The following is a 26,943-nucleotide window of genomic DNA, read 5'->3' on the forward strand; positions in this document are numbered from 1 at the left end:
CAGTGGGAACACGGCAGAGGAGAGGCAACACTAAGTAGCAGCCTTGTCTACACTAACAGAACCAGGTAATATACTTCGTATAAATATTGCCTATCAATTACTGTACTACTAAAGCCCAGAAAGGCCTCACAAAGGAGGGACAGATCTATAATAGGTGTGCACTGATCATTAAACACAGTAACATGAATGGGAAATGCCAACATAAGGCAAAGGACAGTGAGCAAAAACTATTTTTTTTAAAGTACATGTGCAATGAAGCCTGGAACCACCATAAAATTATGATTCACTTGAGCTGGTGCAAGCAACATTATCTTGGAAACATGTTCCATTAACTTTTTCTAAGTAGCAGTGAAGTAGTGCTTTGCTGACAAAGCAAGAATCCATGAAGCTGCGAGAAAAGCAAAAGGGAAGCAATCCTATTGGAAAGACTTGTGAGGAGGCAAGTCAAATATTTAATTATTAATATACATATTTTAAATTTCGTAATATTCAGATGGTTCTAGAGAAGTCATGGATAGTTGGGTACCCGTCTGATTGAAAGGATTGTTGTTGTTGCTGTTTAGTCGTTTAGTCGTGTCCGACTCTTTGTGACCTTATGGACCAGAGCACGCCAGGCACTCCTGTCTTCCACTGCCTCCCGCAGTTTGGTCAGACTCATGTTTGTAGCTTTGAGAACACCATTCAACCATCTCGTCCTCTGTCGTCCCCTTCTCCTTGTGCCCTCCATCTTTCCCAACATCAGGGTCTTTTCCAGGGAGTCTTCTCTTCTCATGAGGTGGCCAAAGTATTGGAGCCTCAGCTTCAGCTTCTGTCCTTCCAGTGAGCACTCAGGGCTGATTTCCTTAAGAATGGATAGGTTTGATCTTCTTGCAGTCCATGGGACTCTCAAGAGTCTCCTCCAGCACCATAATTCAAAAGCATCAATTCTTCGGCGATCAGCCTTCTTTATGGTCCAGCTCTCACTTCCATACATCACTACTGGGAAAACCATGGCTTGAACTATACGGACCTTTGTTGGCAAGATTGAAAGGATTACCAGAGTAATATACCCAACGCCACCCAATGAGCCAGTGGTGGAGAGCAGGATTTTTAAGTTAAGTAAATTAAAAGTAAATTAAAATGTGAAGAGGCAACATCAGGAAGATCTCAGAAAGGGGTAATAATAATCATCAGTGCTTTTTTTCTGGAGGTACGCATACCCCTAAACTTTTTGTGAATCTAAGTTTGGCCTCATTGAGGGGCAGTATTTCAGTATGAGTAGGAAAATGAGAATACCCCTAAACATTTTTTAAGAAAAAAGCAAACAACAACAACAACAACAACAACAATAATAATAATAATAATAATAATAATAATAATAATAATAATAATATCATACTTGGCAGATAATATTACTTTCACAAGCAAGGCACTTCTAAAACTAGTATGCTTAAGATACTATATGCCGATATTGGGACTATGGGATGGGATTGTGTACGAGTTTTGAGGAAGAACTGCAACCTTCTCTTTTAGGCAGGAGGCGCCTGGTTTTCAGTCTGACGAGTGATTTCAGGCTTGATACATGCTAACATTGTGCCATTCTGCTTTGTTAATTTGAAATATATTTTCTATTTGTATTTGTTAGAAGTCCCCCAGGTGCCAAAATATGGCAAAACGTTAGGAGAAGGGGGAGGGTGGGGAAGTTGGTGGTGGGGAGAGAGGAAAACCACCTCTCTTCCCATTCTTCCTCGCCTAGTCTCTCCGGCCCCCCCGCTCTCCCCACCTGTCGTTCCAAGAACTACAACTCCCAGGATGCGCCAGGAACTTCTCCCCCTCCAGCCCGGGAGCTTTGGGAAGGGTTGATGTAATGCAGTGAAGTCACAAAGCCCTTGAGGGTGGGGGAAGAGAGAGAGGGAGAGGGAGAAGGTGGTTTGCTGGCGGGGATGCAGGATGGTGGCGGCAGCAGCAGCAGCAGCAGAGCTTGCAAAGCTAGCAAGCGGCTCCGGCGTTTGAGTGGGCAGGAAGTGGGGCGGCGTGGAGAGCAAAGGACCCGGCTTCATTTTTTTTATTTTTATTAAAAGGCTTCGAATGACCATATGCATTCCTGTAGTTGGATGCTTTTCTTTCACGGCACCGGCTGCCCCCCTCTGAAGAAACCTTCGAGGGGCTGAGGCGGGCGCCCCCCACCCCACCCCTCACCTCAGGCCATTCCCGCCTTCTTGTTTATTCTCCTGCCTAAGTTGCTGGCGCTCGCCCGCCGTCGTGTGAGGCAACCGGGCATGCCTCGTTGCCGCCGCCGCCGCCTCTCCTGACCGGGCCGGGCTCCTTCCCCTGCAGCTCGAACACCCCCCCCCCAAAAAAAAAGAAACGAGAAGCCGGGGAGGGGGGCAAAGGAGCGGGCCGTCCTCGCCACGCGCCGTAGGTCAAGGCGCCGCCACCTCCTCCCCGCGCCGAGATGGCGGACCCAGCCGAATGCAGCATCAAAGTGATGTGCCGGTTCCGGCCCCTCAACGAAGCCGAGATCCTCCGCGGGGACAAATTCATCCCCAAATTCAAAGGCGAGGAGACGGTCGTGGTCGGGGTAAGCTTCGTCGCCGCCGCCTTGCTTGGGGTGGCCTTTCTGTTGTTGTTTTGGTGAGGGGCGCGGGAGTTGCCTTCATTTTGCCCCCCTCCCCCCTCCGCCTCAGGACCTTCCCTCGCCTCCTGCAGCAACGTGCAGAGAGAGAGAGACCCGCCAATCTCCTCCCGCCGGGCCACATTGCTGGGCCCCCCTGCCTGGCGTGCCTTCGCGCTGCATTGTTGTGCTCCTTCTTCCTCCGCCCATTGTTCCCAACCTTGGCTGCTGTTCTGGAGCGACGGTGCGCTTGCCTTTCTGTGTGCTGGGTGGCTTTCCCATCCAGGCTCTTTTCATTCACCTTGAGCTCCTGGTGCGGGAGGAGGGTGCGGGGATCAGATTGGGAAACCCCTTCCAGCCACTTGACGTGGGAGGAAAGGTCGCGCCTCGCCTGGGTGTCTTCCTCCCTTACTCCTCAGACTTGGAGATCATCTTGGGTTGGGGGTCCCAAAGGAGAATGCCTCTTCCTCTTCTCTTTAGCTGGAATAGATACCCAAAAGCTGTGGGAAAGGGTGTGGGTAGGTTTTGTTGGGGTGGGTGGGTGGGTGTCACGTAATATAGGTGTTTGGTGGTAGCATTCTTCCCCCCCCTCCTTTGGGGGATGCAACATTTCAAGCCATCTCATGTGCGGGAGCATAAGGGGAATGGCACAGCCAAGTGTCTTGCGGCAACCTTTTCGAAAGCCTGACATTTATTGCGGCGTGGGCCTTTTGTGGGCTGAGAGCCCACGTTGGCAGATGCATGGCATAGTTGCCTTCAGTTGACAGATAGGCATAAATAGGTCTAGAGAAAGTAACTGCGAATGGTGGTGCAGAAAAAGCATGAAATGCAAGCATTTATTTATTTATTTATTTAATGTTTCACTCCCTTGTCTAGCTTTGTTGAAGTGCCCGTTTCTTGTCTTATCGTCCTTTGCTCCTATAGGCCAGATACTACATTTAATTCCTACATCTGCCAAACGTTAGTGCCCTGCAACAAAACATCCTCCTTCAACCCTTTTTGGGTGCTTTCTGCAGGGGGAAACCTGCCATGTAAGGTACTGCTTGGCTGAGTTCCTTGTTTTCGTAGCCGCAGCAGAGGGCAATGGTGGGGAACTGAATAGAGTCAACCCCAATTGACTCTTCCAGCTGCCTCCCTTCCCTCCTTGCTGCTGCAGCCTTCCAATCCCCAGCATTGATCAAGCTGATGTCATCTGGATCACTGGGCATGCTCACATGCTCCCTCCTGATGCCTTTGACTGATTGACAGGTGGCAAGAAATTGCTGAGAGAATTAGAGGTGGAGGAATTCCCACCCCCTCTGCCAACCCAGCTTGTGTTTTCATGCATTTTTGCAGCCCTGAGTTAAAAGCATGCCAAGCTGCAGTCTCTGCAGACAAGAGCAAAATTTATGTATTCCATCCAGAGATGCTCACTCGTTGCCTGCTGTGTTCATTTCCTGCTCTTCTTGCTGCATTATGGGGAGGGAGAGAGAGAGAGAGAACCTTCGCTTAACAAGAGTTCCTTTCCTTATCACTTACAGGATCATATTGGCCTTGGTTGAGACGTTTGCTCTTACTTTGTCCTAGATGTGCTGGCATGGGTGGGGGAGAGGATGCCTATATATCTGACCTCAACTCCAGAGATATCTAGCCTTCAGGGCAATTTGTGGTAATTTTCTCCTTGCAATATGAATTACCTAATAGTCTTGTAATATGAATCTATGGCAACCTTCCACCTGAATTCCCCTGAATAATGGCAACCTTCTGCCTCCATGCTAAGATTTTCAAAATGTGTTCCAAGGAAACTGGTTTAATTAGAAGATCAGTAATGGTAGACAAAGCTTTCAGCTTGCCTGCCCTTTACTGGAGTTCCTGGTGGTGTGCAGCTGTGGACCCCAGTGAACTGAGTGTGCACCACAGAATATACCAGAGAGTCCTCGACAGATAGGTGGACTCTTCAGTGGACAAAGTCAGTATGGAAAGCATTTTATTAAAGGAGTTGAAAGCTACATTTCTAAAACATTGGTGGGCAGCTTCTTCAACAACCTTTGTTTTTGTTACCCTTGTATCCTCCCTCCTTTACCTCTGGACCACAAAGCGACATTTGAGTCTCACAATAACTTTGAGAAGGTAGGGATGGCTGAGAGAAGGTGACTGTCAAAGACAGATTACGGTATGTTCAGAGGTGTGAGAAGGGATTGGTGCTTCTATCATAACAGGTTTGTGAGTGTGTAGGGCAAGGTCCCAGGAACAACCCCCTGGCATCCGTAATTGTTAGCTGAATTCTTATTTGAACATTTTTGTTTTTTATTGTATGGTTGTTGTCATTGGAACATTCTGTGGCAGTATTAATTGCATGTTGTCTAAAGAAGTGCTTTGTTTTTCTTGTCTTTAAAAATATAAACATTCCTATAAGATTTGATAAATGGACAATTTTAATTTTTTTAAGAAGAAGAGTTAAAAAAAACCAAACCAACTATCAGTTGATAAAGCAAAAGGAAATCTGTCTGGTTATTTGATCTTTACTGGTTATTTGATATCTACTTCTCTTTATTCTGCAATGAGAATTTGCCCCCCACTCTGAAATGGTTGTTTTGAATTGTCAGTACACCCATACCCAGTTTTCAGAGTTACATCAGAGCTGGACTAGGAAACTTTAGTAATGAATTAAGCACTAGCCAACTCTGTTCATTTCTACTTCTGGTCTATCAACCACAACAAAATGGCAATAGATATTTGTATGTGGGTGTAATATTTATGTTGTCGGGGAAATGGTTATAGGGCTTTGTTCTAACGAATGATTATTCTAATAGGCTTACGTCAGTACTCTGCTAGATAATTTTTACTTGAATTAGTGAGCAATTAGCCAAACAATAATTACAGTGTTTGTAGGTGTCGTTATGTTTTGCTATTTATGCTTGGTAGTTCTGGATGCAGCAGTGATATTATTAATTGCATTTGGTTTTGCCCTTGGATACTTAAAAGTTCTATCACTAAGTAGCTTTAGAATCACTAAATATAAACTAAAAAACCTTGCTCAAGTAGTTTGTCTTTAAAAATGGTTTGTAACTAGAACTCATTGGTACAGCTTTGCTTTCATTTTTAAAGAGCACAATGATGAATTTGAGAATATATTTGTATAGGGTGAAATTCAATGTAGCACGATAAGTGGGAAACGTGTGCAGGGAACAAAAACTGCTTGTGTAATGGTTCTTTCTCTGTGTGCCCCCAAATCTGTTCTGGAGGTTCCTCCAGCCTTCCAGGCCAGATTTAGGGAGTGCAGGAAGAACTCTTGGGGGAGGAGAAGAGGGAAAAGTCCTATCATGCAAGCAGACCTTGTTCTTCACACAGAACAACTTAGTTGAACCCTGCCCATACAAATCAACATATCCCTTATTTTTAGCTTATGGAAAGAAAATACATGGAAGCATCTCTTTTGAAGCTAGCTGTTGTTACTTGCCTAAAACCAAATATAAATACAGTGGTACCTCGGGTTAAGTACTTAATTCGTTTCGGAGGTCCGTTCTTAACCTGAAACTGTTCTTAACCTGAAGCACCACTTTAGCTAACGGGGCCTGCTGCTGCTGCTGCTGCTGCACCGCTGGAGCACGGTTTCTGTTCTCATCCTGAAGCAAAGTTCTTAACCCGAGGTACTATTTCTGGGTTAGAGGAGTCTGTAATCTGAAGCGTATGTAACCTGAATCATATGTAACCCTGAGGTACCACTGTAAGCTGGGTGGAATCCACTGGAAATCTCTACCCTCCCAATCCTTTCCTATTGTGTAATTTCCATTTGTTTCAGGACAGCTTTCACTACTTTCTTGCTCTCCTGGCTTCTATGGCTCTTTTAGGGGGCTTGTGTGGGTCCCTGGCTATGTGTAGTTGGGGGAAACATTGCCAACCACGGCCTGCTTCACCTGTTTGCTGGTAAAGCTGTCTCGAGGCAAGTGGAGGAAACCAACAGTGATTTGATTCTTCTTCCTCTGTAAACTTTGCAAGTGGTAATATTTTCTGTGTTCTTCATCACCGCAGACTGAACTCCTCATATTTGCACCAGAATCAAGCAAAGCTGATTCAGCATAAATTTAGCTTGCTGAATATCTTTCCTTCTTTCCAGGCTGTGTGTGATATTGTGGAATTAGCTTACTTCATAAGAGAAATTATCTATAATAACTCAATAAGTGATTACAAATTTTAGCACCTTTAGATTACTTAGTGGCAACTACATTTGCTACATGAATAACTCATGAACTTATCAACTTATGCCAATGTGGTGGCATTAGCTTGACAACAAAAACCTTTTCATATTCCTGTGTTCAAAATGTGAAGGGTTAGAGAATGTTTCGGATTGTGTGTAGTCAGCAGTTAGTTTTTGGGTGGTCTTGCTGACAAACCCCAAAATCATAGCCAGCAACTTCCCACGCTGGTTTTTCCCTCAGGAAAGACTGGGAGGTGAGGGTGTGCACATTTTTGTGCTGCCCTGTCCGAAGCTACTGTGGGCATCTTTAGACTGAGGCAACCAATGTTTCCTCACCTACCTTGCTTATTCTCCTCTCCTTGGGCATGCAGTTCCTAGCCTTTCTCCCAGCTCTGAAGCTGGAGAGGATTAATAGGGGGAACTTGTTGCCTAACTCTCTATGTCCCGCCTGCCTCGTTTTACAGCTAGGAAAACTGTTCCACCACTTCACCAAATTGCTGTCTTAAAAAAAATTATAACAGTGATTGCAGCCAATTGTTAACTTGCAATCAAAGGCATGGTTTACTCTGGCTTGCAAATGAATATGCTGCACAAATGTAGGTTGTACGATGGCCCTCCTGTAATTGCTGAGGTCTCCTTTCTCTCTCTGCTGAATAGTGCAGTGATTAGTTGGACTAATTACTCTGCTGTTAGCACAACAGCTGATAGTTTCTGCTTTTTCCAGTATTTCTTGTCATTCCGTAGCGGTAAGCATGCTTTAGTCCAGTGCTGTGCTGGTTCTGTGTCCTGACACTGGGTGGGATAGAACCCACCACACCCATTTGCACATGGACTTTAAAACTGAAAGGAAACAGCAACATTTGTGCATTTTTAAAAAACAAACAAACAAACCTCAGCAAACCATTTGTGCCTCTGCAGTGCTGGCAGTGTTGAGGTTTGGAAAGCGGTACAAACCTTAGCTGTTCAATAGACTCCTCTGGTGGGCTATGAAGTGCATGCTTTTCAATCAGTTCTTTTCAATCCAGATCTGCTGCCTGTTGCATCCTGTTGGTTTAAAGTCAATAAAAAAAGAATGCACCCCAGGAATCTTGGATCACCACAACAGGCCTTTTGTTTGCATGAGCAAACAGAAGCATGTTTTGGCCAAAGGAAAGCACTTTTCCAGTCCTATTTATCTCAGTGGGAGAGATTTAAGTATCTATTGGATAGTCCTGCTGAAATCAATGTGATTTAGAAGTACTTTTATTTTACTTGTGCCTTAAATCTAGCATCATTATAAAAGAATCTAGATAAAGGCATTTTGCTCAGGGATTGGGAAGAACGTTCTCAAATAAAGAGGGATAACTTTGTGACAGCCATCCATTGTATGCTTCCTAGAACAACAGTTGTCACAACAATTCATGGCCCAGTGTCAGGAATAAATTTCAGAAGTTTGTTTTGGTATTAAATCTATGCTTAGAAACTTAAACACAACAATTTAATTAGGCAAATAAAACTCAACTCTTAGAGTAAGCTGTATAGCTGTTCTGCTCATTAGCAGAACTTTATTGTTTATTCTGCTTGTTTTTTTGCACTGTTTAGCATGAAAATAGTTTGAACGGTGCTTTTAACAGTGTGTTTTTTTTTAAAAAAAAATTATTAAAATGTCTTTGAATGAGTAAGCATATGTTTCATCCTGGATGTTCAAAGCAGGTTACCATAGATTTAGGGTAAAAATCAAGTGGACTTCCTTGTGCCCTCCCCCCCCCCCAAAAAAAAAAAAAAATTCTGGCAGCATGGGGGAGGGTGAGAAGGGGAAGCCCTTTTGTACAATAAGTCAGTCCCACTCACATATGGATGATGTTGGTGTCACCCTTAAATCATACCATTAAAATTATATAAAATCCTGTAGAACAGCTAAAATATAATAAACTCCAAAATCAGGTTAGTCAGTACCTTTATTGGGACCAACTGAAATGCCATCCAAAATGGAAGGTTCACAGCAAACTATGGCAAGTTCTTAAAGAAATGGGAGTGCCTGATCACCTCATCTGTCTCCTGAGAAATCTCTGTGTGAGACAAGAAACTACAGTTAGAACAGGATATGGAACAACTGATTGGTTCAAAATTGGGAAAGGAGTACAACAAGGCTGTATATGGTCTCCCTGCTTATTTAACTTATGTGCAGAAGTCGTCATGTGAAAGGCTGGGCTGGATGAATCCCAAACCGGAATTAAGATTGCGGGAAGAAATATCAACAACTTCAGATATGCAGATGACACAACCTTGATAGCAGAAAGTGAGGAGGAATTAAAGAGCCTTTTAATGAAGGTGAAAGAGGAGAGCGCAAAATATGGTCTGAAGCTCAACATCAAAAAAACTAAGATCGTGGCCACTGGTCCCATAACCTCCTGGCAAGTAGAAGAGGCAGTAAGAGATTTTACTTTCTTGGGCTCCATGATCACTGCAGATGGTGACAGCAGTCACGAAATTAAAAGACACCTGCTTCTTGGAAGAAAAGCAGTGACAAACCTAGACAGCATCTTAAAAAACAGAGACATCACCTTGCCGACAAAGGTCCGTATAGTTAAAGCTATGGTTTTCCCAGTAGTGATGTATGGAAATGAGAGCTGGACCATAAAGAAGGCTGATGGCCAAAGAATTGATGCTTTTGAATTCTGGTGCTGGAGGAGACTCTTGAGAGTCCCATGGACTGCAAGAAGATCAAACCTATGCATTCTAAAGGAAATCAGCCCTGAGTGCTCACTGGAAGGACAGATTCTGAAGCTGAGGCTCCAATACTTTGGCCACCTCATGAGAAGAGAAGACTCCCTGGAAAAGACCCTGATGTTGGGAAAGACTGAGGGCACAAGTGAAGGGGACAACAGAGGATGAGATGGTTGAATAGTGTTCTAGAAGCTACCAGCATGAGTTTGACCAAACTGCAGGAGGCAGTGGAAGACAGGAGTGCCTGGCGTGCTTTGGTCCATGGGGTCATGAAGAGTCGGACACGACTAAATGACTAAACAACAACAACAGGCTTGTGCCCCAGAGAGGTCACCTCGGTGCTGCTATTGCAGCAGTTTGTCTTCACCCCCAATGAATTGGAGGCGCACTCCATTGTCTCTTGAGACAGACAGATGCCAACAGATTTATCCATTACTGTGTAAAATAATAGTCTTTGAAAAGACAAGTGGTTTTGAAACCATAATGAAAACAACACTGGTAGCCCAATAAACCCCTGAATTATTCAGTTTTATAAAGTATTGAGATGTCTAAACTTTATACCATGACATTTTGTTGCCATGATATAAGCTTTGATATATATGATGCACCTGCATTTACCCAGTGCCACAAATGCTTTGGGTTAAATTTTGTCCTTCTGCTCTGTGTCAACTTATCCTACATTGTTAAATGCTGCTTCGATGCATGGTAGGTTTTGAAAAGTGGAGGGAAGAGCAACACTAAGGAAAAATGAGCTTGGCCTTCAAAAAAGGCATAAGGGAGTAATCCCCTGTTCCCATCCCTCTGTAATTGGACAGATATACATTTTATTTCCATTGGTACAAGAACATGGAGCAGAAGCAAAAAAAAGAAGACCATATGAGAACAATATTTCAGAAGAATCTGCTGAGATGGTTGATTATTGAGAAGTGTGACATTTGTTTTGTGTGCTTTTATCAAAGATATAAACAATTACTCAAATTACATTTGACCGCTGTAACTGGCAACTACATACACAGTACAAATTATTGGTCTCTTAATGTCGGAAAATGAACAAAAATTCCCATCCTGGTTATGATGTTTTAAAATGAAGCAAATTTTATTTACATAAAATCGTATTTTTGCTTTATCAGTTTTGTTGAGTGTTGCTTTGCCTGTGCAAAGACCCAGCTAGGTAAGATATAACATGGAAAGTACTCTGCAGCTTAATCATATCATTTTTCAGGTAGGGATTTATTTGTCTGCAAGACTGAAGTTTTTCCTTTCCCTTTTTCATTCTTTCTGGTTTGCTGCATCCTTTTGGCATCACCAGAGGTCACACCTTCATCAGACTGGCTTTGTGTCAGGATTATTTGTCAAGTCATTCTGATTATATGACGTTCATTAGAAGCAACTAGATCTCTTGTGGTCCAGAAACACTAGCCAACATCTTTACTTGGAACACTAGAGGCAAAATCTGGATCTTGGCTATAAGTGGGAGGATAATTAGTCATTTTAGACAGCCTATGTGAACAAAGTACAATTAATGATATAAATTTCTGAGGTTTGCTGCATTTGATTCAGGTTTGCATTCAGAAGAATTTGAGGCCCTTCCAAGAAGCACCAGCTAGCACTTGGTAGAGCTATGGGGAAGCCTATGACCTTGACCACATAGCTGTAAAACCTGCAAGTCCTGATTCTTGCTCTTTGGCTGATGTCTTGCACATCTGGGAAGGCAGGGCCCTGGCTAACTCCACCACTGTTACTGCTGAAGTTGCCTAGAATATATTTAATATGCTTTATGGCTGAAGTTCCTGAACTGCAACTCCCACCAGCCCCAGCTAGCATGACTAATGATCAGGGATGATGGGATGTTGATTAAGAATGCTAGAATCTGGCTCATTAACGACCATGCTCATCAAATAAATAAATAAAGCAAGTTCCATTTAATGTTTAGACCTTGCTAAATTCACTTGAATTGGAACGCAGGCAGATGAGATTTTCATTTGTTGGGTGCAACAGGCCAGAAGAATACAGATGTTTTGTGTGTGTCAGCATGCACAACTGCATGTGCCATTGTGAGTGTTTGAGGCAATGCATGCTTCTTGATTATATGGGATCAGCTGCAATATTAGAATCTTAATTCATTGCTCGCCTTTGTTGGACAGCCAAGTCAGGGTGACAAAGGAGGTCCCATTGTAAATGAATGATAGTGTTGGGGCTTTCCATGTTTTTACAGACCAGCATTCTTGCCTTGGCCTTCAAAGAGGTCAGTGCCCCCATCAGTTATTCCACAATGCTGTTAAAGAAAGATACAATACAATATGATAATATGATATGAACACAGATTAAGGCTTTGTCGTGTGCAGTAAATTGTGGAATATCACTAGCTACCACTTCATCAATGGAAATACTTTCCCTCCCCACCCTGTTTGCTCTCTTTAGAAGCTGGTATCCTGCTGGCTAGTATTCTTTGGGTTTAGAATTCAAGCCACCGGTGACCTGGCTCGGTTATTTAGCTGGTGCTGACTGTGCTTTGTGCTTCTCAGCTGGGTTGCTTCTGCTTTCTCTTGATTTAGAATATTGATTTCCACCTCCCCCCCTCTCTAAGTGAGAAAACTGGCTGCAGACTGAAAATGGCATGGCAGGAGGGGGGAAAGTGAAACGCAGTGGGTGAGATTAGAACAAAATTGGAAGAAATGACAAAAGGAATCAATGAGGGATTGTCGAAACAATAATTGATTATGGGGTCTTGAAAAAAGAACATCATGTCCGACAGCATGTAAAGCACAAAAGTCGGGAAGTAGATGAGAAATACACATCTAAGCAAAATGTGCACCTGCATTATTTCTAGTTTGATCATAGTCCTATACAGTGCAACAAAAGGCTTCATTTGTGAAATTGTGCAATTACACTGTTGCAGCATGAAGAAACGTAAGAAATGAATTTTACCTTATTTCATGACAAATAGTGTAGCAATAGTATATTTGAGTTGATTACTTGCTTTTATTTTATTGCTTGTTGAATTTTTATACTGCCCTGTACCTGGAGGTCTCAGGGCAGTTCACAGAATAAAATCAAAATATAAAACCACATAATACATAATCAAAATAAAAACAACAACTCAATAATGCCCCCCCAAGTGGTTTTGATTTCTTGAATACCTCTTCCCATGTTATATGGCATTCCGGTTTTGGAACAGAGGGTAGTGTCCAAAACAACTTTGTCGCATGTAGTCTTCTAGTTCAAAGTCTAAAAGTAGTAGTAGTAGAAGTCCTAGGCACACCTGATCATAATTTTTGAAACCTGTCAGTATTTCCTAGTGTACAAGGAAAACTCTTGGAGAGATTCATAAAAATTGGCTTTTCTTACTAACTAGTCTCTTCTGCCTCACTACTAAATCTCCCCTCACCCCACTCTCTATGTCCTCTGATGTGTGCAGAGGACTTCAGGAATAGGCAGGAGAACTTCTAGAGTAAAGTGAACCTAAGAGAGCAGAGACTTCCCTTGATGCTTTGTATTGTATCCAAAACTTTCTGTAACGGAGAAGACTTCTCTCCCCTGAGCAAGGCCTTGTGTGAAGCAGCATGGAGAAGGGAAGAACTGGGAGAAGGTTCGCCCTCTGTTTTTAAGCTTATCCATGATACGTAACATGTGAGTACTTTGAGCCTGTTGCATGAGATTCAAGGGAGGGGTGGAGTCTAGTCATATTTGTGGGCACAGTATGATAAGACACAGCAGAAGAAACTTGCACTGAGGTCTGGAGAAGTAAAAATAGAAGCAGATGTGAGAACCTGTTGGAGGTTGCTAGGAGTTCCTGTCAGAAGTCTAGGAACATTTTCTCATAAGCTAGCAGGTTGTTAAGAGTGACCTGGTCTTGGTTGTATGATGCCTTGGCCGAAGTTAGGATGTTTGTGTAAATTTGGTGCTCTGGGAGATCATTGAATAAATGAAAAACTTGTTGTTGTTGTTTAGTCGTTTAGTCATGTCCGACTCTTCGTGACCCCATGGACCAGAGCACGCCAGGCACCTCTGTCCTCCACTACCTCCCGCAGTTTGGTCAAACTCATGCTGGTAACCTCGAAAACACTATCCAACCATCTTGTCCTCTGTCGCCCCCTTCTCCTTGTGCCCTCCATCTTTCCCAGCATCAGGGTCTTCTCCAGGGAGTCTTCTCTTCTCATGAGGTGGCCAAAGTACTAGAGCCTCAGCTTCACGATCTGTCCTTCCAGTGAGCACTCAGGGCTGATTTCCTTAAGAATGGATGCGTTTGATCTTCTTGCAGTCCATGGGACTCTCAAGAGTCTTCTCCAGCACCATAATTCAAAAGCATCAATTCTTCGGCGATCAGCCTTCTTTATGGTCCAGCTCTCACTTCCATACATCACTACTGGGAAAACCATGGCTTTAACTATACGGACCTTTGTTGGCAAGGTGATGTCTCTACTTCTCAAGATGCTGTCTAGGCCTGTCATTGCCCTTCTCCCAAGAAGCAGGCGTCTTTTAATTTCGTGGCTGCTGTCACCATCTGCAGTGATCATGGAGCCCAAGAAAGTAAAATCTCTCACTGCCTCCATTTCTTCCCCTTCTATTTGCCAGGAGGTGATGGGACCAGTGGCCATGATCTTCGTTTTTTTGATGTTGAGCTTCAGACCATATTTTGTGCTCTCCTCTTTCACCCTCATTAAAAGGTTCTTTAATTCCCCCTCACTTTCTGCCATCAAGGTTGTGTCATCTGCATATCTGAGGTTGTTGATATTTCTTCCGGCAATCTTAATTCCAGCTTGGGATTCATCCAGCCCAGCCTTTCGCATGATGTATTCTGCATACAAATTAAATAAGCAGGGAGACAAAATGCAGCCTTGTCGTACTCCTTTCCCAATTTTGAACCAATCAGTTGTTCCATATCCAGTTCTAACTGTAGCTTCTTGTCCCACATAGAGATTTCTCAGGAGACAGATGAGGTGATCAGGCACTCCCATTTCTTTAAGAATTTGCCATAGTTTGCTGTGGTCGACACAGTCAAAGGCTTTTGCATAGTCAATGAAGCAGAAGTAGATGTCTTTCTGGAACTCTCTAGCTTTCTCCATAATCCAGCGCATGTTTGCAATTTGGTCTCTGGTTCCTCTGCCTCTTCTAAATCCAGCTTGCACTTCTGGGAGTTCTCGATCCACATACTGCTTGAGCCTTCCTTGTAGAATTTTAAGCATAACCTTGCTAGCGTGTGAAATGAGTGCAATTGTGCGGTAGTTGGAGCATTCTTTGGCACTGCCTTTCTTTGGGATTGGGATGTAGACTGATCTTCTCCAATCTTCTGGCCACTGCTGAGTTTTCCAAATTTGCTGGCATATTGAGTGTAGCACCTTAACAGCATCATCTTTTAAAATTTTAAATAGTTCAGCTGGAATACCATCACTTCCACTGGCCTTGTTATTTGCAGTGCTTTCTAAGGCCCATTTGACTTCACTTTCCAGGATGTCTGGCTCAAGGTCAGCAACCACACTACCTGGGGTGTACGAGACATCCATATCCTTCTGGTATAATTCCTCTGTGTATTCTTGCCACCTCTTCTTGATGTCTTCTGCTTCTGTTAGGTCCTTACCACTTTTGTCCTTTATTATGGTAATCTTTGTACGAAATGTTCCTTTCATATCTCCAATTTTCTTGAACAGATCTCTGGTTCTTCCCATTCTGTTGTTTTCCTCTATTTGTTTGCATTGCTCATTTAAGAAGGCCTTCTTGTCTCTCCTTGCTATTCTTTGGAAATCTGCATTCAATTTCCTGTATCTTTCACTATCTCCCTCACATTTTGCTTGCCTTCTCTCCTCCGCTATTTGTAAGGCCTCGTTGGACAGCCACTTTGCTTTCTTGCATTTCCTTTTCATTGGGATGGTTTTCGTTGCTGCCTCCTGTACAATGTTACGAGCCTCCATCCATAGTTCTTCAGGCACTCTGTCCACCAAATCTAAATCCTTAAACCTGTTCCTCACTTCCACTGTGTATTCATAAGGGATTTGACTTAGATTGTATCTTACCGGCCCAGTGGTTTTTCCTACTTTCTTCAGTTTAAGCTTGAATTTTGCTATAAGAAGCTGATGATCTGAGCCACAGTCAGCTCCAGGTCTTGTTTTTGCTGACTGTATAGAGCTTCTCCATCTTTGGCTGCAGAGAATATAATCAATCTGATTTCGATGCTGCCCATCTGGTGATGTCCATGTGTAGAGTCGTCTCTTGTGTTGTTGGAAAAGAGTGTTTGTGATGACCAGCTTGTTCTCTTGGCAGAACTCTATTAGCCTTTGCCCTGCTTCGTTTTGAACTCCAAGGCCAAACTTGCCAGTTGTTCCTTTTATCTCTTGACTCCCTACTTTAGCATTCCAATCCCCTGTAATGAGAAGAACATCCTTCTTTGGTGTCACTTCTATAAGGTGTTGTAAGTCTTCATAGAATTGGTCAATTTCAGTTTCTTCAGCGCCAGTAGTTGGTGCATAAACTTGGATTACTGTGATGTTAAAAGGTCTGCCTTGGATTCGTATCGAGATCATTCTATCATTTTTGAGATTGCATCCCAGTACAGCTTTCGCCACTCTTTTGTTGACTATGAGGGCCACTCCATTTCTTTTACGGGTTTCTTGCCCACAGTAGTAGATGTGATGGTCATCCGAACTGAATTCGCCTATTCCCGTCCATTTTAGTTCACTGATGCCCAGGATGTCAATATTTATTCTTGCCATCTCATTTTTGACCACCTCCAACTTACCCAGGTTCATGGTTCTTACATTCCAGGTTCCTATGCAATATTTTTCTTTACAGCATTGGACTTTCCTTTCGCTTCCAGGCATATCCGCAACTGAGCGTCCTTTCGGCTTTGGCCCAGCCGCTTCATCAGCTCTGGATCTACTTGTACTTGCCCTCCGCTCTTCCCCAGTAGCATGTTGGACGCCTTCCGACCTGAGGGGCTCATCTTCCAGCGTCATAACTTTTATATGCCTGTTGTCTTTGTCCATGGAGTTTTCTTGGCAGGATACTGGAGTGGCTTGCCGGTTCCTCCTCCAGGTGGATCACATTTGGTCAAAACTCTCCACTATGACTTGTTCATCTTGTGTGCCCTGCTCGGCGTAGTTCATAGCTTCTCTGAGTTCTTCAAGCCCCTTCGCCACGGCAAGGCAGTGATCCATGAAGGGGATGAAAAACTTAGAAGAATGAAAAATAAGATTTGTAGGACTTCTTTGGCTTTAGTAGAAGGTTATATGCAAGTGTGTATTTAAAAAATTCAGAAAAAACAGTTTCATTATTATTATTTTTCTGTAAAGTTCAATGTAGTATTTCTGTCAGACCCATTATATATGTATGAAGACAGTTCTCTTTCTCAGACAGGGAGGGAGAGAGAAGGTTCATTCACTTCCTTTCTGTCAGTATTACTCAGTCCATCTTTCTGATGTATGGAGGCTCAATGTGATACAGTTTGAAAGAATGAAGAGCATTGTTCACTGAAGGAATACATATTTGAGGCTTGTGTGGTTTCAAATGGAAGGTAGCTTGAGTTTGTTCACAAAAGGGATGGTGAGGGAAAGATGATCACAGGAATTATTAGGGACTCACTATTGCTGGTGTCTATATTTTGGTTAAAGGGACGCGGGTGGCACTGTGGTCTAAACCACTGAACCTCTTGGGCTTGTTGATCAGAAGATTGGCAGTTAGAATCCCCGCGATAGGGTGAGCTCCCGTTGCTTGGTCCCAGCTCCTGCCAACCTAGCTGTTCGAAAGCAGACCAGATTTATCTTTTTTTAAATAGTAATTTTTAATGGTATATCTGTTTTTGTTTTTCTATGTTGCCCCTATTTTATCTGTAAGCTGCCTTGAGTCCCTGTCCGGGCGGGGTATAAATACATATAACCAGTGCTTTTTTTCTAGGGGGCGCCGAGGTATGCATACCCCTAAACATTTTGTGAATCTTTGTACTTTTGTCCATTTACTGTATTTATTTTTCCCAATTTGAACTATAAAATGGTGATTTTCTTGAGTCAGAATGAGAGTACCCCAAACATTTTTAAAGAAAAAAAGCACTGCATATAATAATACATATAATAATGTGATATCCCCTCCCGCTCTCTCTTTAATGCACATCTTCTCCTATAGACATACTTCTAGAGTTCTTAGTAATGGATAAAATCATACAAATGCACGTCTGTGCTTCATGTCAAAAATGCTTGGTTCTTAGTATGCAGTTTTGCACACTAGGGAAGTTTGATAGAAGAAGAAGGTTGCAGGAAGCTGGTTGTGCTGGTTTTTTATTTACTTTTTGTTGCTGTTGTTGTTTTATGCTGGCCTTGAGCATAATGAGGAGTTTGTGGTAGATAGCATTTTTTTTTGCAATGATTCACATTTGCAAAGCGGTGTGCAAGCATTCAGTAATTGAGTTCTTGCAGCTCATCGCAGCCCCCAGGTAGGGAACTGTGTCTTAAGAGATGACACAGTTTTAATGGCAACCTAATATGTGTATGCCTGAAGGGAGTGTTGGCTGTAGCTTAATGGTGATTTCTGTTAACTTGGTGCAACTGCCTGAGGATTTTTGCTTAGTTTTATATTTACAGCATGAATGATCTAGATGGTAACGAATGTTTAGGTGCAGTTTTCTTCACAGCAACTGCCCTGCTTGAGTCAGGAAGCAATTCTTACTCTATTCCAGAGCTTATTCTCCCTCTCTTTTAAAATTCAGTACATTTGTTGCTTTACCTTTTCACCAAGAATCTTGAAATGATGTCACTGGCTAATCCAAGACATGATACACATTGCACTAGGTGCACATACTTCCAGCATAATTTCTCTCTATTTCCTTCTCTCTCTCTCTCTCTCTCTCTCTCTCTCATTTTTAGAAAACACACTCTCTATTTTTTATTTTATTTGCTAGATTTCTTATCCACCATTCACTGTAACATTCCAGGGTGGAATACAATCTTTAAAAAAGAAAGAAAAATAAATCCAATATAACTTTCTATATCTGAACACTTAAACAAGATTGCAATAATTTGCTGTTTCTCAGATAATCTTTTTCTTTCTTGCTTGTGGTTTGCTCGAAGTGTTTCTGAGTGTGGCTCTCTATCATGGTTATTTTTGTCACACTACAAATAGCAATATATGCAAAAACCATAATGCGCATTTGTCTTCATAAAGTAAAAAAATGAATGTGTGTGTGTTTATTTAATGTGGTGACTCTTGTAGAAATTCTGAAACAAATGAACTGGTTCTTTGTCCCGAAAGAACTGGTAAAAAATTCTTTTTTAGCTTCATACTTATACATGTCTGATAGAGGAACTTGCGCTTTCATCTTGGTACAATAAAAATATGATTGATTGCTTAGCTGAATTCTAGTGAGTCCTACAAGTTACCTGGTTTTATAGGGCCTTACAGTAAGTGTTTCCCTGCTTGGGCAACATGCATCAACGTTGGTCTTCTCTGGAAACTGAACAGTTCAGGCTTTGAGTATCCCTTCTGCCTTAAGCTATCACCTTAGGCATGTTAAAAGGGGTAAAATGTCAAATTATGGTGGCTGCTGGACTTAACATGTGTCTTAAACACATTGCATTCTTTTATTACAATATGTTACTACACTGTAGATTTTGAACCATTATGATAAAAGGATAGATTTATAGTCAGTAGCACACACTGACATTGAAACACAAAATATTGCAGGTGAGATCTCATTTCATGGATAATATATTGCTTTTGAATGTGGCTTTTGCACATTTTTTGCCACCGGTCTTCAGAACTCTAACTTAAGCAGGTGACAGGTTTATAGCTGCCTTTATGGATAAATAAAAGTGAAACTTGTGAATTATGTGTGTAAGAACATCTGGTTGCAGATGGCAGTCGCAGCTAAAACTAAATTTTACAACACAGTAGAACCTACCTGTATAGAAGGTAGCTTGCAGTCTTAAATGACAAGTTCGGGTTGGTAACAGTTGTGTTTTTTCTTCTTCTTTTTTTAAAAAAGAAGTTGTGTGGTTTTTTTAATTGAGCAAAGGGCTTTTCATTCCACCCATGAACCAGTGTTGAGAGGGTTTAAAGTGCCTGTGATTCGTGGCCAGACAAGATGCTGTTTATAGTTGTCATGAGGACTCTGCCCCCTCCCCCTTACATAGCCTCTAGTGGAGGCCATTTTTGGCAGAATCCTTAAGCCAAGTTTTTCTTGTTCTGGCTGTAACATACGGTAATTGTACTTGCAATGTGGATTCCTTAGGGCCTCGGGTGGCAGATCTAGTCTTTGGCAAGGTATCCTTTAGTTATATCTTCAAGTTGGGGGGGAGGCATTTCATGTACCCCCATGTAGCAGCGTTTGCAGGGCCCCTTAAAGGGTTGATTGTGGAAGTCCCTGGCCCTAGAGCGGCAGCATGTAGGTCAAACTCCCAGCGGAGGTAAGGTGGGAGGGCACGCTGTGTAAGTTTGTGCTTTACAGTCCCGTCCCACTGCACCTCATTGCCCTGCACATCCTCAGACCCAGATGGGCTAAGAGGGTTACATGCCAAGGCCTATGCCAAGTTTCCCACATTCTGAAGTTAAATAAAGTTGTGGCCAATCTGAACCCATACTTTGGTCTCTTGTCTCTTTCTTTGGGGGGTAGGCTCCACGGACAGGGTTCAGCGCGTGTGCTCGCAATTGTACTTGCAATGTGGATTGTGCTGTTAGGTGAGTATCTGTGTTCCTGGCATTTATAGGTATCAAAAGGAAAACTTGCAATGTGATGACCTCATTGCACTGTGAGTTCTGTGCATCAGAATCTAAAGAGGAGGCTGTTTCAGCATGAGTGTAATGGATATAATATGTGCTCTGTGAGCCCTTCAGATTGACAACTGTACCAAGGATGGCTGGAAGAGGAGCCCTGGGAATAGGGGCTGCCGGTTACGCCTCTTGGCTGAGCTGGATAATGTGTTCTCCCCCTTTTGGCTGATCTGGGAAATAATTGTGTATGTGTGCTTGGATATTCTAGAATGCTTTCTCATCACCTTTTGCCCATACCTCCTTTTATGTATTTACTGGCATCCAAGAAGCACTATAGCAGGATGCCATTCAGTGTACTGCTTGTGGACTTAGCATGGGCATCTGGCTGGCCACTGTGCGGAAAGGATGGACTAGATCATCCCTTGGCCTGTTCCAGCAGGGCTTTTCTTAGGTTCTTAATGCTCAAGTACCATCTACCCAATACTTAATTCTTTAGAAGGACGCTGGTGGTGCTGTGGTCTAAACCACTGAGCCTTTTGGGATTGCTGACCGAAAGGTTGGCAGTTCGAATCCACATGACGGGGTGAGCTCCCGTTGCTCTGTCCCACCTTCTGCCAATCTAGCAGTTCGAAAGCATGCCAGTGCAAAGTAGATAAATACTGCGGCTCTGGTTTCCATCACGATGTTCCATTGCGCCAGAAGTGGTTTAGTCCTGCTGGCCACATGACCTGGAAAGCTGTCTGTGGACAAACGCTGGCTCCTTCGGACTGAAAGCGAGATGAGCGCCGCATCCCATAGTTGCCTTTGACTGGACTTAATCGTCCAGGAGTCCTTTACCTTTACCTTTTTTTTACTTAATTCTTTGTATTGCATTTGAAATCACTTTTGCATGACACTTGAAAGACTGTGACCATGTCAAAATCTTCCTCCTGCATCTTATAAAAAAATGAGGCTTTTGTGTGCAAGTACAATATATTATATTATTTTCTATCCTAATAATATAACACTGATGTTTCTGCCACCCACTTCACACAATTGGAAGGAGGAAGGTGTTATGATGAGTTTCCCATTCCTTGGTAATATAATCTCAACTATAGACCCATGTCCCTTTAAACATTTCCCTTTCCTTAATTGAAACAAGGTATATCTGTACCCTAATGTGCTGTTAATGTAGGATTCAGTGGGAATAAGATATTATATGAGAGAGATTGTAATGTTTTGATATTACAAATGCCAGTTTCTGTTCAGATTATTCATTTTATATTTTTAATTGCTAAAGAAGGAGGTCAAGCCTTTCCAACTGCAATGTTAATATTTGAGCCTATTCTGTTTCCTCCATACGATGATGAATCTGATAAGCTTCTGGGAAATTAGAATTCTAGTTGCTGTTTGCTAAGTGCTCTGAATAGGCTGTCTCACAAATGCCAGATATGCCATTATATCCATAGGAACATCTTTTGTAGTAATCAACAATCCAAACTGAGCAGGTGTGCTGTTTTATATGGTTCTCTGTAGGCTTTTATAATCACCCTTTTGTCATTTGTGATCTTTCATAAAAATACCTTTTGTTTTTATTTCAGCAAGGGAAACCCTATGTCTTCGATAGAGTGTTCCCTTCGAATACATCCCAAGAACAAGTCTATAATGCTTGTGCCAAGCAGATTGTTAAAGGTAAGAGATTCTCAAATAATTTCTAGTCATGCCTGAAAGGGCTCGTGGCAAACTGAAATAGAGAGTGGGTAGTAAACAAAGGCGGAACGGGGTAATTTTTCTTTGTTTCTGTTGATATGTATGGAGCTACAGGTGAGATGTGAAAACCTCTGAAATAAACTGGGAGCTCAAGGATCTCAGCCTGTAGCTCAGGTGGAGAAATACATGCATCTTGCATAGCCCTACTTCTGAATAGCATAGCTCATTAGTAAAGTACCTGCTTTGTATGCAGAAACTCCTAGGTCCAATCCCTTGAACCTCTAGTTAAAAGGAGCAGGTAAAAGGGGAGTGGAAAAGCTCCCCATGCTATGGCCAATCAGACTGGACTCGACTAGGTGGATTAACAGTCTGACTTGGTGTAAGACAGCTTCTGAAATTCCTTTCAACTTTAACTTTTAAAGATGTAGCTGTACTTGATGAGCCTCTCTGAAGTTAGAACTATGAACTTACCAAGTTTCTGGAATCATTATTGAAAACACTCTTTTTTTGGCGGAGGCATGATCCTAAAATCTCCATAGCATTGGCATCTATTTCTGTAACTGCTGTGACTGTGAAGTGTGACAAATAATGACATTGTTGTCTAAGATGAGGCATTTGTAAACCTAAAGCATTGATTGGGTGGCCTGCAGTTCTCTGGGCCTATAGTTTTAACTATTCATCCAGCATTCCCCACCTTTGACCTTGTTAATCTGGCTCAGGTGTGGCCTTTGTTTTGGATGCAGATTGGTGTCTGCAGTGCCTTTATCCATCTGCTGGTTTTTACGGAGTGCTATTAACCTTATTAGACTAACTGATAGGGTTATACCTATCCCTCCCAATGAATAAATTAATCATGTCCTCATTTATTCTCAGTGGCAACCTGGTCCTTAGGGATTGTTCCCATTTAGTGGCTTGGAGCTGGAAATGCTATTTTAAAAAGATATGTTTATTGTGGAGCTTGCCACTTCATTCCGTAATCATTTTGTCAGTTGGTATGGATACCAATAGTGTTATGTTGACATGCAGTTTTGAAATTGGGGATTCATAGTTGAAAGGCAAAGCGATGGCTTCTCTTTCTCCTGTCTTAAATATCACATGTAATCTTTCACTAAGATCTTAGTATATCTTAAAGCTTGCTTCATTGCAATATGTTAACACTGATATTTCCACCCCCCTCAAGCTTCAACCACAATTTCCTGTAAATTGTTCCCCCTGCTTTCTCTCATGTCCTGCTCTAGCTATTTGTTGATAGGAGAATAGAAAGGCTTCAGTCCATTTTCTGTGCAGGAAAATGACTGTTCTATCAGCTGAATCCTGCTGACTGGGAGGAATTAAGCACCATGGTTACTAGAAGATGTTACTGGAGTGCGTAGGAATAAGAAATGGCCAATATACGCAAACTGGTGGGCATTTGTTTTTTTTACTGTGGCTGTTCACAAGGGACATCTGGAGCCTTGGATAAAGGCAAAATGATATTTTAATGATTTTCTGAAAATAATTGCTTACTGAGACATCCTCAGTCCACAATGAATAAACTATTGACGGACTCATTTGGGTTATATTATTGCATGACCATTGAATAATAAAATGCAGATATATCTATTTTGTAAAATGTAAAATGTATATCTATTTTGTAAAATGGTGTGTGTAATTTTGAACTGAACTTGTGTTACAGGAGCAATATGGTTGCTATTTTATCAGTGTAGAAATTCAGGAACAGAAAAGAGCAGGAACATGTGGAGTCTGTCCTTGATTTTGTTTCTCCCGTGTGAATTCTGCATTCCTGTGTTATGATTAGCATGAAATGGAAACATGGCATAAGAATCTGCCCTAGTCTGTATCAGGGATTTCTTTGCAGCAGACCATTTGAAAACTTTTGAGAATCTGGGCTTTATGGTTTTTCTGAGTGTTGTATTAATTGTCATACACTGTGCTAAATGCTGTATGATGTTTAATTGCATTTTTTATTATCTTTTGTATTTCTTATATGTGATAGTTTATGGTTTGACAATTAAAATTCCAAATTGTAATACAATAAATACAATATAAGAAATATAAGAAGCAATGAAAATGCAATTACAAATAAATATGGATATTTATTGTGATGGATGTGCTGTGTCTGGTCTTCAGCCACATATCCGCAGACATGTCATAGACCACCTGAATGAAGCTTATGGACCACAGTTTAGGTAGCCCTGGTCTATATATAAAGAAATTCTTCAGTTTGGAAGAAGACAACACTCCAGGATCTTGATGCAGGTTTCGACAGTGCCTTTTTAGTACACAGCCATCAGCACTATTCCTCTGGACAGCTCCGTGGGTGTGATAGAACTCAGGAGGATTTTGATGGTTTCTTGCTGAACTGCCAGCTTTGATTGTAAACCTAACAATCAGCCATTCCAAATTCTGCACAAACATCTTAAGTTTCATTTCAGAAAAGTGCAACAATTTTACTGATTATCTCAAAGCATATTGACCTTGTAGATTAGCAAATCTGCATTAAAACACACAAGTCAGGACATTGTCTAATTTTTGGAAAAACTGATTCGTAATATCTTTGTAAATGTCTAGGAAGATATTGCAAGATCCAGATTTTAGTAATTATTTTTAGTAAGTAAAAATATTGACTATCTATTGCATCTAAGTGTTTTAAAATTAGTGTGATCTAAATATGTTTTTTTTTAATTTCTAAAAAAGTGCCTTTCATTTACCTTGTTTATTTGCCCTAAGCTTTTGTTTTTTTAAAAAAACAAACAGAGCTAAATTAAATGTTAATTTTCAGCCTAAGTGGTTTCTTTTGAGTGAAATACAGTGCATGGATGGTTAAAAATATGGTTCATAATTATCTATTTGAAACCACAACTGATTGCTCTACCAAGGAAAGCTGCTGTCTCAATAATATGCAAGTCTTGTTTCATTGAACTGAAAATCAATATAATGTTGCTTTTAGGAAGGCATTCAGAATGAGACTTTGCAATTCCACAAGCTTGTAATTCCTCCAGCTGTTTAGGGACCCCTTTGCTAAGAGCAAGAGGCTGGCCAGAAACATAAATTATTGTGTTTAAAGGCTAAACCTTTAGTTCAGTTTTTTTTCTATTTTGTGAGATCAGTGCTGTCAGTCTTGCAGTAGGAAAGGAACAAGGTTTATTATTATCAGTAATGTGGTTCTGTTTTATGTTTGTGATGCAGAAGGACAGGGAAAATTTTCCATGTCCTAGTATTCATTGTTTATCTATGCCAGTATTTCTTTGTTGCTCTTCAGTGTTTTTGCATAGTAGCATGGTGATTTCCCCCGCTCCAAGCCAGGAAATAAGGTTCCTAGTAAGCTAAAGAGAAAAACTGAAGCTTTGAAATGGGGTTAAGAAGGAAAGAGTCACTGGATTTGTATGATTTCTTCCCCTGGGATGGTAACTGTTTATAGAAAACTGTAGAAGAATTAATAATTCTACAGTCACTGTGATTAGATAGCAGTGTCTCTCCCCACGCTTTTCAGATATATGTAAGGTTCTTCTCCAAACAATGATTAGTTATTCTAGTATTTTCTCTCTCTGCCTTCAGCATTCTGTAGGACTTGAAGCTCACATAAAAAATACCTTTCCTGTTTTCTCTTTCAAATTTATATACTTCTGCAAACCCAGGAAATCCTCTGAACATATAGAAATGTGTTTTGAGGTGACCCAGTTTCACTTCCAACCTGATAAGCACTCAACCACCCTTGTTTACTATTAAAGGCATGATGGAGTTTTTTTACAAGTTGCATTGAGGCTTTTATAGTCCACCCCAACCTCCATCAGTAAAAGTTGCTGTAACACCATCTTCTTTAAGAGGGGTATTTATTTATTCTCACTACCCTACTGACTGTCACCAGCAGCTTAGGTAGCCCAATTCAACAAACCCTAGTGAGCCAAAAGCTATGTGATAGTAGCCGGATGAAAAAAGGAGGGCACAGTTCCTGCACTTTTAATAGTTGTGCAGAAGAGGGAATTTTATCAGACATAGCTTGTATGGCAACACACTGCTACTTTTAGCCAGTATGCCTCTGAACACCAGTTGCTGAGAAACACAGATGCAGGAGTATGTTCTTCTGCTCAGGTCTTGCCCATCTGGTTGGCCACTGTTGAAAAGGATATTGGACTAGATGAGCCTTTGTCCTGACCCAGCAGTCTGCTCTTAGGTTCTCACACAACTATTAAAAGGTTCAGGAGCCCTTCTCTCTTTTCCACCTGGCCATTCCAAAATGCATGCAAGTCCAGTCATTCTGTTTCTTGAATGGACAGCTCCCTTTGTGGAACCGAGAGTAGGTAGCTGGAATTTCTGCAACAGTTGTAGGGATTATGGGGTGGGTGGGGTGGGACATGGTTTCTCTTGTCACAAATCCTTGAAGCTATTTGTGCTATAGGGCAGACTCTTAACAGCAGAAGTTGTGCCAGGTGAAGAAGAGTGTGTGTCAACCTCACAACATGTTGTGTGGGAACAATGTGGTCTTACTGGCTCTTAATTACAATTCCCCCCCTGTATTCCTAACTTCCTTGTTTGGTGAATTTTTGGGTGGTATTCAGTGTTGTGCTGTGGTCAATATCCTGGCAGTGCAAGCATTACAGCTTTCTTTATGGAATGATTCTGTCCCCTCCTCCCCCTGCATGCTGCTCTGGGTGTTCTCCTGACTCCGTGAGCCAATTTTGGGGAGCACTGCGGGAAGAGCGGGAGGGAAAGCCCTGATGTGCAAGCTGAAGCCCTTGTGCAGGGTTTGCACTGAGAGAACTCGTTAGGTGAATCCAGCTGCTTATATTTTACAAGCCAAAGTAACTTTCAAGAATTTGGCAGGGGGAGGGAAACATAATACTTTGTGTTCCTTATTATAACTTTTATTCCTTCTGATCTTGAGAGTCATTTCCTTCCTAAAATAAGTATGCGCTGAAAGCAACTTTCTGTTCCAGTCTAATTTCTTTTGCTGCATGAGCTCTAGGATATAATATTCTGTCCTCAGTCTTCACTAGGTTACTTCCACTCATGTAACAGGGCTTCTCCTTCCTCTTCTTTCCCCTACAGCTTCCCCATATGCTCCAGTGAATCCCTCAATCCTCCA

The 26,943-nt window shown here is 41.9% G+C and overlaps 1 protein-coding gene across 2 annotated transcripts in view; it reads left to right on the forward strand.

Moving 5' to 3' along the window:
* The first annotated feature begins 1,887 nt into the window (after positions 1–1,887).
* The window catches only part of KIF5C (kinesin family member 5C), a 76,375-nt gene continuing 51,319 nt past the window's right edge, over positions 1,888–26,943 (forward strand). For both annotated transcript variants that reach the window (XM_028745619.2, XM_028745610.2), the window contains exons 1-2: positions 1,888–2,560; positions 21,749–21,839. In XM_028745619.2, the coding sequence (XP_028601452.2) occupies positions 2,435–2,560; positions 21,749–21,839 (217 nt within the window). In that variant the 5' untranslated portion in view covers positions 1,888–2,434. The remainder of the gene's footprint in view (positions 2,561–21,748; positions 21,840–26,943) is intronic.

The sequence above is a fragment of the Podarcis muralis genome, chromosome 1 (genome assembly GCF_964188315.1).
Source record: "Podarcis muralis chromosome 1, rPodMur119.hap1.1, whole genome shotgun sequence".
In the NCBI taxonomy this organism is placed as follows: domain Eukaryota; kingdom Metazoa; phylum Chordata; class Lepidosauria; order Squamata; family Lacertidae; genus Podarcis; species Podarcis muralis.